The sequence below is a fragment of the Opisthorchis viverrini genome, assembly GCF_000715545.1.
Source record: "Opisthorchis viverrini unplaced genomic scaffold opera_v5_679, whole genome shotgun sequence".
Classification (NCBI taxonomy): Eukaryota; Metazoa; Platyhelminthes; class Trematoda; order Opisthorchiida; family Opisthorchiidae; genus Opisthorchis; species Opisthorchis viverrini.
This window is the reverse complement of record NW_008752345.1, coordinates 695-11,998: the sequence shown is the minus strand read 5'-3', so window position 1 is coordinate 11,998 and position 11,304 is coordinate 695. Positions and strand designations below refer to the sequence as shown.

Genomic DNA, 11,304 nt, shown 5'->3' with positions numbered 1-11,304 from the left:
TTGAATGAATTATTAAACACCACTTTCAAACGAAGAATTATCTTACTTCGTATGAATCGCCAAAAGTCTGAACTAGGCTAAGAAAGAAAACTGTGATCTTACTTCGTATGAATCGCCAAAAGTCTGAACTAGGCTAAGAAATATGGAAAACTGTGTTTCAAGGGGAAGGACGGAAACTCTGAATGTGACACACGCAAATGAATGTTTCAAATCGAGTTGAAAGTAGCTGGAGAATGGACGGGAACTTACCGTGGGGTTACTGGGGGAGACGCGTTGACCGTACCTAAAAGTTGCAATGAACAACTGCGGACTAGAGCCCCTATTTCCTAATTTTATTTAATGGACATCGCGAAACGGGCAGTACCGAGTCCATTGTTGTTGCCCTTGTGGAACGCCCGAGTATCGACTACTGACCTCTATAGATGCTAGCGTAGCTGGGACAGAAGCAAGTCACCAATGAAATTACAGCACACCTCTTCAGTAATTGTATGGTTACAGCCTTGGAAAATGCTTCGGCCTAGTATGGGTTTCCGGTTGTTTCTAAGATCATTTTGTAGGATTCTGTGATCCCTTGTTAATATTCCAGTCATTTGCGATAAGGAATCTTCCATGCTACGGAAGACTTTAGAGTGAGTGAAGAATCTGATTAGGATGCTTCGGAAAACGAATTGGAAACAAACAAGACGCCATTCTAATCACCAGACAACCAGACCTCGCACTTCCGATAAAAACCTGAGAAATTCAGAAAGAGATGTACAATATTTCCACTCAGAGATGGAAAACGTTTCAGAATTTCATGTGAATTTTTCCATTCACTCTGTAGTTCCCCAAAATGATCCCTAGGAGGTCAAAAGTTCCTTTTCGTCGTGATGGCCCCCGCTCGGACGATCAGAATAGAGGGCTCGGCCCAGAATGCTGTTAATTCGATTGTTTCGGCGTCACAAGTTCTCCAAAAATAACCTGTATGGTGAAAGGGTTTTCCCGAACTTCAAGCCAATCTGAACTAAGTAGACTCTTCTCCAAAACAAGGCTGAGTATTAAGAACCCAAGGATAACAATGATAAATATGCATCGCAACTCAGAAAACTCCACCACGTTCGTCAAATCCATTCCACTGTGAAGTGTCACAAACAAGATGGTAGAAGGTAGAGAGTGGTGGAGTTCTAAGAGGAAGCTCCTGTACTAGCTGTTGCGACTTGTCTAATGTCAGGTGCGCGGCCTGTGCTGCTGAAAGCTGAGTGGGATCAAGACTAAACCTCACGCCCTCAGACCAGCTAATCGAGGTGGCAGACATTTATTTACCCGAGCAGTTGTATAATTTGTATAATTCACCAGTCCTTCAACCACGGAACCCACATCAGGTGTTCACGTATTGGCTGGCTCCTCAAGTAGCGACTTATCAGATGAAAGCTTTTTCCTGTGAGCTACACATAGAATGATGATAAAATTTACGAATCTGTGACACATCACAGGACAAAACCTCAAATGAAAATTACCAAACCTCTTCACACTGTCATCAATCTATAAGTAGTTCAAAGAAAGATTAATTTCAGTCTGACAAAAATGAGTTACTGCGGAATAGTTTGTGAATTTTTCCATCCAAACAATGGGATGAGTAGGTAGAAGAAGCTAAGTGGGCACGAGAATTCCCCCCAACAGCCCGATTTCGACAGTATTCACATAACAGAGTGAAAAGATTCGAAAGATGTATAAGACCCACGAAATGCACGTAGGATACTGTGTGAAAAGATTCACTATGCACAAACAGAACTGAACGGCGAATATGCTCATCGTCCAAAAGGAGTATACAAGGAAGTCCATTCCGAAGGTGCAGTGGAATCTAATCTACCTTGAGAAACCCTATAACTAAGCGAAAATCATAAGAACTCACCTAGTAGTGGTAAAGTACAACTTGCGCACGCAACTTCTTGCAAAAAAGAAGTAACACGTAGGTGATGTGGAACTTGACTTTCTGGTTTCAACAGGAGTTTCTTCCCAGTATCATCCAGGTCGGTCGACAACGTGGAATCGTCCCCCGGAGAGGGTTGGCCGCCAGAAAGAATCTAAATCAATAAATGCCGGAGGAAGAAAACTGGTTTCAGCAACGAACTGACCAAGTACACCAAGCACAAACTTCCTAACCTGAAAACCAAAGTCAAACGTACAATACAACTATAGATGGAATGATTTATAAGACAAATATCTAGTGCCAAATTGACAGCACAATCACTGGGATCGGTAAGGTGCTCTGGCCTAAACCTGGTAAAAACCTCGCTACTTTCAAAATTCAAGTAATCAGTTTATTCTCGCAGTATGGCTAGTAAGACGAGCTACCAAGCGGTAAATGCTGTTGACGAATGGAAGATAGGTGTTCAGTCCCAAGACAACATCACCTAATGACGTCGCATCGTTAATGGAATTGAAAAATAGACGAAAGGAATGGTAAGAATTAACAGTAGTCTTTCAGTCACCCACGATCTACGTCGAACAAGTAGTCGATAAAACTCGTTCCAGTTTACGCATTTCAACAATCACGGTCGTCCAGCAATCATCAACCACAAAGATTGCCTTGCCTGAGAACGACGGGGAAGGTTATAGAGGAAGCGGTCTCCGATGGAGAGAACTCCTCAAGAATGACCCTTCATTACTTATGAAGAAAAATTTTTTCGTGAAGTCTGAGTCTGAGTATATTCCTGTGAAACATGGGTGGTTGGATACATTTAGCTTGCTCATAAAGTGGGTAAAAGCGATCTACATTCGTAGTGTGAATTGTACAATTTAAAAACTTGAAAAATGCGCGCTTCACAAAACATCCACACCAATGGGAATCAATCGATGAAAACACAGCGTGACACTGTGTTGCTTGAGGAACACACACCGTCTACTATGATGTGGTGGCGTAGACGCTGGCATCCAGTCGATCTGTGAATGAGAGTTTTAGCTCAACATTCCAACCATTTTCAAAGGTTGTGTGCAATTTCTAATTTTAGCACAGATTCAGGATATTTTTTCGCTTTGCACACGCTACATGCCCATGGTGAAGAAGTGTTCGAAAATTTCCGAGTTCTGCAGCAATTTTATCTCAGATGCACAATCTCATCACAGAGCCTTACGATGCAACCCCACGTTCCAGGATAATATATGTGATGTTATGCATAAGCGTTGAGTAACAGCAGAGGACCACTTGATATGCAATAAGTTTTTCCAAGTTTAGTTTAAATACGAATACGTGGTAGATTTCAACTGCGACTACCGTAAATTAGAATGATCAGTCCAGAATCAGACTGCAGGGGTAGAGATGTTGTATTGCTACCTGTGAATCAAAACAAGATTGAAAAGTTTGTTCCGGCCAAGCACGTTCACCCAGTACAATGAAGTCGTTGACATTGTCAGCGGAGTTAAAACAAGCTGGACGGTTGGAGCGGTAGGCCAAAAGATAACCTAGCCGCCTGTAGCTGAATGCTTCACCGTCTTTCGGAATGATGAAAACGAAAATATGGCGACGATGAGATGTGTTGTTCGGTCGGGCAATGTTGTGGCCGATACAGCGTTCTGAATGGGCTTTTTTGAGCGCCAAACACTAGACAGAAGGATTTGTACCTCCACTGTGTCTGACCTGGGTGCTCAGCAGATTGGACCAAGCAGACGTTGATTCAACCTGGATAACGGAGGATGGTGACCACATGCCTATGAGTATATAACAAATGACGCACAATTTCGGAGTTGACAGTCACTTGCTCTACGCGAACTCACAAGGTGTGTCACTGGCTGACGGGTAAAACCAGTCTAACTGGGCAGCCTCAACGGGCCAACTCAAAACAACATCGACACCCGCCTGACCGGTGACTTTGTCGGCGAAATCTCTAGAAAAAAAAGCAAATTGAACTGAGCCTTAAGGTAAGACGACAATAGCAGGCAAACAGTTGCACTGTAGCCATATACAAGTGTTTCTGAAGCAACATTCATCAGCTTTAAGCGTCACAAAACGCCATTCAAAGTTAATTTGTAGGTCTACATGCCTTAGAAATGGCAAAAACGAAAGAACAAAGAACAAAGAAGGCAGGCTTGATTGTGTGCTATGAGAAAGGCCATAGAGCTCCAAGAGCAAAGCGTTAATCGTATTTTGGAGTGGGTCCATGGTTAATTTTCTAAGAGCCAAAATGGAAGCTTAACTTGAGAGACCCCACTCGAAGAAAATGACCCGAAGAAAAACGGAGCGTAGCCACGAAAATGTAACACGGTGGGAGGCGATGACCACCACTACAGTCCTTCGAATAGTAACTCAGGGCGTCCATCCACCGCATATGTCGATGACGGTCAAACTGGTTAGATCCAGATTTGTGTCCGATCGTGGAACCAAGCACCTTTCGTGTCCCCTTCTAAAGACAATTCATTGATAGCCGCATCCTGCAGATGACGGCTACCGATCCTGCGATGATGCGGTCCAACTGGTGAAGCCTGTCCTAGTTCCTCTCGTAGGCGTAAACCTCTTAACTGGTAACTTTACTCGAACGTTTGTCATGGGAATGTCATTAGGCGTCTGATGGTCACCAGCCGACCACGCCAAAACTCATTTCGTCCTGGTAGCTCCATCGCTGTACGGCTGGGTACCTAAGACAAATGGATTTTTCACAGCTAACCTTACAAAAACGTCATTCTTCTATCAAGAATCTGGGGGGATGTCCGTAGACATCTAGTTGTGCCAATGAACCAGGGCACTGTATGTATTATGCCACGGTAGCATATCAAAAGCCGTATGTCCACCTCACCTCTTTACAGATATACATTGACCACGTGATCCGCCCTATTCAAGAGTGACAATGTGCTTGTTTCAAACTGATGGGTATCAGCTTGAATTTTCTTAGTAGATGTGCTTTACTTGAATCCATGGTTTTATGGACCCTCATATTATCAAATTCCCCGACATTTGTTCGTCCGTTAGCACCTGTAACGATACACAATTTTTGGTAGATTCTTTTGGATGGATTATTGGTACCCCGTTACACGATTCCCAGTCCAGCGCGGCCTACAGTTCAACGTGTTTTACCAGCAAAGACAGTGTTGCTCCAACCTCTCGAACAAAGCATACGACAAATGGGATTTACACAACAAGCAGTCCGGCATGTCAGGAAGGAAAGACAGTTCATTCTACCTTACAACGTTTTTAAGGACTAAAATGTCCTGCACAGCACAAAAACAGATAAGCAAAATCAAACTTGCAAAAATTGCCCGACGCAGTGCCTGTCTGGCAAACGGATCAGTCATCTGATCGAGGAGCGAGGGGTAGGGAGCCAGCTGGGCCGTTGATCTAGTTCCGAAGAAAAAGCACCACAAATCTGTTCAGACCGACAACCGAAAGCCAATGGACGATTTGGTTTTCGTTCCAGTTGACCAACGGCTATAGGTGAAAAAATCGAGAGGAACAGCAATCAAGTGTGATCTGTTCCGCTGAACGCAAAGCAAACACCAATAACAGACAAAAGCCGGCAAGAGGATTTATCATAGAATCGTGTGTGAGTGTAGATCAATAGTGCATTCGAAAAAGTGTTTACCTGCTGCAACGTGGAGATTGCTACTCCTGGTAGAAAGCGGCCATCATTTATAACCACGGACTGGGTGGAACTGGAGGTTGATTCCGCTGATTTCTGGATTCCGACACTCGATTTCCCCGAACAGCGACTAATCGGGAGCATTTGGCGTGGAAGATGGAGTTGCAACACATGCACTGACGAGCCGAGCAGAGCGGCGTGATGACATAATCGTTGCAGAGCGAACAAATTATCGGACAGCTGACAGAGACACGGGTAAAACGATGCGGTCTGGATGGTTGGGGAGAAGCCACACGGAATGCAAAGAGACAAAAAGGCAGGTGGCCATACAGACAGTACCAAGGGTAAGAATAAAGATAGGTTATTTTATGCCACATCGACAAACTGGTCAGATTCAAAGAACGGGTAGCAGCCTATCTAGCAAAAGACGAGCTGGAGGCCTAAGTCTGGCAAACAAACCTAAATAAAATACCGTGATTGTTTGAAAATGAAACATCGCTATTCAGATTTGCTAGATGTTGACAGGACAGCTGCACCGTATAGATTCGGTCCAAAAGCAGTCAACCGGTTTGTCTCACTTCAGACTGATGCAACTGATAACCAAATCAGATGAACAGTAGAACGCGGACTATACCCAGTCAAAAGACCCTTTTGAACAGCTCATGCCGTCAACATTCCAAAGCGTCGTCCAACCGGCGCACAAAACAAACAGGAAACGTCACTTTGGGAGAGCTAATTCTGCGGTATTGAATTCTTTCGATTTCGACCATTCGACGCCAAGGAAACTACCAAACCTTTTCCGAAGAGGAAACACCATAAGGGCACTTTCCGGTTGATCTGGATTTAGGATAATCGAAAACTCCCAAGTACATAAGCCTACGACACCGGCAAAATGTGATACTATGTGAAGCTAGCGCAGTCAAAAATTAGGCTAAAATGAACGATAACCCGGTATTTATCAACTTCTCAGTTAGAACAACTTAAATTAAAACGCATCATGTTATACTCATCTGCAGTTCTTATTCGATTTCGGCAACGCACCTCAACTAAGCTAATACTGGTAACCAACGTTAAGATTCACCATGGGTCAGTAGAGGTTCATTACACTTAAGATGGAAATGTGATACTATGTGAAGCTAGCGCAGTCAAAAATTAGGCTAAAATGAACGATAACCCGGTATTTATCAACTTCTCAGTTAGAACAACTTAAATTAAAACGCATCATGTTATACTCATCTGCAGTTCTTATTCGATTTCGGCAACGCACCTACAACTAAGCTATACTGGTAACCAACGTTAAGATTCACCATGGGTCAGTAGAGGTTCATTACACTTAAGATGGAAACTGGGATATTCAGTTCGTGAATACATTTGTGATCAAAGCTGGTAACGTCATCCGTAAAAAAAACTGAAATTTAGTTGAGCAACTTCAGTAGAACAAAAGATCCCTACTTGGAAGACATCTTCGTGCCTCTCGAAAATGTTCCCATAAGAGGAGTTATTTTCTCACCTACGCACATTACGGGACGCAGGAAGGCAACCAGCTCTTCATTCAGAGAGCAGAAACGCAATTCCCAGTATTACTATTGAGTCACACATATTGAATAAGTGGCAACTTACGTGACACACATACCAAAAGTAAGAACATCAGTCTAGACGTAATTCACTACTTATCAGGTTGCTGAAAAATCTTTGACACACCTTTTTCGCCATTCCTGGGGCTTATCAGGTAGGCCCAGTTTCCGTCTCAACCTCATGTTCTACTGGAAACCAAATTGCACGGAATTAACGAACCACATCCATTCGCATACCAATTTTGTTTTGACAAGAGACTCACCTGGAACCCAGCTGAATCTCTTGCTTAAAGTTTGCAGCAACTTATAGTAGTGGTACAAAACAACGATGCTTATTGTCATTGTTTTTCGTGAGATTGGTTTACTCACTCTCCGATTAAATGCTCCTTTTAGGCAAAGACGCAGACTAGTTTTCAATCAAAACATGCGTTTCATTATGTTAAACCCATCAGAATCTGATTCAAACATTGGGAGGCAAGTATCCAATCAGTTCCGGTTCTCGGCAATGTTTTCATCTATCTGTATTAAGGGAAGCCATTTGCTGTCAACGCTAAATATCGATTCGGAATCTTCATGAGCTAAGTGACTGTATAATGTACGGTACACGACAATATCTGACAGTTTGAAAACCCATACGACCGGTGTTAACCTTCGCCAGATTATGAGGCCAGTGACAACGCTCCTCTGCTACTGCAAGGTCACTTATGAAAAGGGTTGAAGTTTGAGGTGGAAACCTGTTCAATGTGCTTTCCCTCAACCCCATTGCTAATCATCAGTTACAACGGCCGAAACTCCCCTTAATTTTTTAGATATACTTGTGGCAACACTGTTGTATCTGGAAATCCAATTCTGGCGAAAAAAGCCCTGGAATGACCAGGTTAGTTTTCTTAGTCGAGCACCCAAAATATGTTCAGTCAGCTACCACAATTTGACTCACACACTGTTCCGACTCGATGAGGAGAGCTACCAGCTGTTTCTACGTAGGCAGTGCTAGATGCCACAGAATTTTTGCTGGAAGCTTCCGGAGAGAGGATTTTATGTGGCTGTGTGGACCTTCCGTGGCGCTGTACACGTGGAGGCAGCGAAGGTGGCTGCTCCGCACCGATGGCTAATGAACTTTTGAAATCAGGGTCACCCGAATGGCCGGCAACGGGATCCGAGTCAGACGTAAAGCCAGAACTGACTCACTACCAGAATAGGACCACACCATTCGTAGGGTTCACAACAAACATGTTGCGCTGAAAATATAAATGAAGCGTATAGTGCAACTTAGACGGAAATGTTAGCATGTCGAACATTTCTGGGAGAGTCGACATCGGTTAGAACTATGAAACACGTTGACGTGCTCATGTCATTCCACACACTGCATGGATGTTAAATGGTGCAGCACATGGGAAGGTTGATGGGCGGCCAAATCAGGAAATACAACTTTACAGAAAAGCAACGAAAAAAGAGAGAAACGGGAACCCATAAAGGCTAGAGAGCCAATCAAGCGAAAAAGAAATCTTTTTACGTCACTGGTTTGATACAAATATGAAATTCGTTTGTTCGTATGTGCCTAAGCATGCGATTCCTGCAATTGATGAGTTCCATTATCAACAAACCAGTACATTTTCGGTACAGAGTAATCCGAGTAGTCGCACTAAGGGATGGTATAAAGGTAAGATCGCACCGTCTTCTACGATGAAAGTGCAAGGGCGGTAAGCCGTTTCCCCCATATGACTATCATGCTAATTTTTATGGACCCAGCTATGCTGCCTTCTCTGAGGAAGGACGGGTTAGAAAAATCTCGGACCTAGCCCAGCGGTTGGCCGTGACCATCGGCGTATTACTAAACACGTCGGAAGACTTTTAAAATGAAAGAGTCCGATGCTGCTCAAAAGGAACATGCTGGGTGCAGCCGCATTAGGAGTGAAACATTAATGCGTCACTTCCTGCGTCCTCTGGCCAGGCCGGTCCCTTGCGATCAAGTGAGTCATACTATTGGTCATTGGTTCCGCGAAGGGTCCCCCAACAAAGGCCTAACAACCGAAGCCTCGCGGGTCAGACTTTTGAGTTAGAGTCTACGGGTAGGGTCCCAGAACAAAATCCGATATTCTTTTGCAAATCAATTTGGTCTTCACGAGAGACTCAAGTGAATCTCTCGTTTATGATGTTCTCCAGCTGAATGTGCTGCACACAGGCCGCCTCATCATTCAGTTCGCACGATATTCCAGATATCGCAGTATATTTTCATAAAGGAAACTACTCACAGGTTTGCTGAAACTTCTTCGATAGCCCACGACCTGATGAGCCCCAAGACGGGCGAAATCGGGCGTAGATCGCATCGCTGCTCCTGCAACTAACGACTGTGGTGGCGCACGGCGGTCCCCCAAACATCGTATAATCAAGAGCCTGAAGAATAACAGTGAACGCTGGTGGACAACGAAGGCCCAGGAACTGGAGGACGCTTTAGCTACAGGCAACAACCGCGCTCCGTTTCAACTGATTCGATCAACCGGTCAAAAGAATGTAGGTTTCAGTGATACAATATGCGAAAAAAACGGAACGGAAATTGACTCCCTCAATCATCGTCTTCAATGGTGGGCAGGGCACTCACAAAAACCAAGTCAGCTGGGCACCTTCAACAGAAGCCCTCGAAGAACCCGGCAAGCCTGAATGGAACATCGACACTAACCCGCTATTAACAACCAAAATACAGCGTGAAATATCAATCCTCAACCGCGACAAGGCACCTGGTGTAAATGATCTGTGCGTCGCACTCTTTAGAGAAGATGGCGAGGTCCACTGACAACAATACTGCACAAAATTCGAGAGGGAAACAGAATACCAGTCGAATGGTGCTCCTCGACTGTCACCCCAGTTTTCAAAAGGAGCGCAACAACATCACGTGAGAACCATCGTGGCATCAGCCTGATGTCCGCCACACCTAAGGTGCTCTCTGGTAGGTTCTTGAAAAACAAGATGGATTTGTTAATGCTCTAAACGAACCCGAAAACTAGTTATACGAACAAGAAAACTGTGAGCAATATCAGCTTGTTGAGTAAAAATTATTACAATAGGTGTATATGCGAACAAGGGGACTTATCGTATTGCAGATTCAGGTCGATAAATCCTTTTGTAAGTCCGGATGAAGGTTTCGTGTTTTCTGCGCTGTTGTAGTAGCTACACGTATTCCTGAGTATCCGTGACTGAAGCGCCGCAAGTCCCAAGCGGCTCTGCTCAGAGTTGGGTGACGTGCGAAGCTCCGTTGAGTTGTGTCGTGTTGCTGTGCTGTTATCCTATTTGTAGGAGCGTTTGTGTGTGTGGGTATCAGCACGTGACTTATGGCTCCCGCATTAGACGGTAGACGGTCGATATCTGATGCGTCACCCTTGTGTATCGTGGTTTGTACGTGTAGGGAGAAAAAAACGAGCTCTTGGGATCCAGGGCTTGACTTTGAGCTGTGTAGTCAAGTTAGTCGCGGTTGTGTGGCGTGATCTGTGAGTGCAAGCAAACGCGATAGATCTCGTGATCCAGCGAGTGGCGGTGACCTGTACAGTCATGTATGTGGCGAAAGGGTAGCTACAAGCTTTTGGGAGCTCAGAGGATCACTGTCAGAATGAGGGAGAGTGAAGCTGGTCTCGATAGTTACCTTGTGCAAAAGCTGTCAGAGCGGTCAGCCGGCGTTTCGAAAACAGTACATTAATGCAATCCGTTTCGCTGGGTATCGCAACGGCTTCATTTCTTTCGCAACTTTTCAGCACTTCTCTTACTACGTGTTTGAACTATACGCGAAAAATACGAACAAATGGTGTGAAAAATCCAGCTGACATGTTGTATTTTACACACAATTCCATTGGAAACGAACTGTCATGTCGCATAACCTGTGTGCTTGTAACCAATCAGCACTCTTATGGTCAGTCAGCCTACTTTGTTGTGGAGAGCGAAAGCCATTCAGGTGCCAGAAACGGTTGAACACTAATTTAGTGGTGCCACACCACTCAGTCAGCTGTAGCATCCTCTCGGTGCCTAGCTGTTATGCCCTAGGAAGGAGGTACGGGGGCTGGGATACTCCCAAGTTTCCCAAACCTAGACAGGAGCAGTCGATATGCTGGTTTCGAAATACGGACTTTCCGGTCCGTAATCTGGCGCCATAACCACTGAGCTATCTCAAGCTCATGTAATGAGCTGGGTGCAGC

General features: G+C 44.5%; 1 protein-coding gene across 1 annotated transcript; it reads right to left on the bottom strand.

The window, feature by feature from the left end:
- Positions 1–1,892: 1,892 nt before the first annotated feature.
- On the bottom strand, positions 1,893–4,787 carry T265_15640 (hypothetical protein; the record flags this gene model as incomplete). Its single annotated transcript, XM_009178833.1, has 2 exons — positions 1,893–2,063; positions 4,770–4,787. Coding segments are annotated over 2 exons (189 nt in total), but the record flags the coding sequence as incomplete, so codon positions are not given.
- Between the last annotated feature and the right edge of the window lie 6,517 nt (positions 4,788–11,304).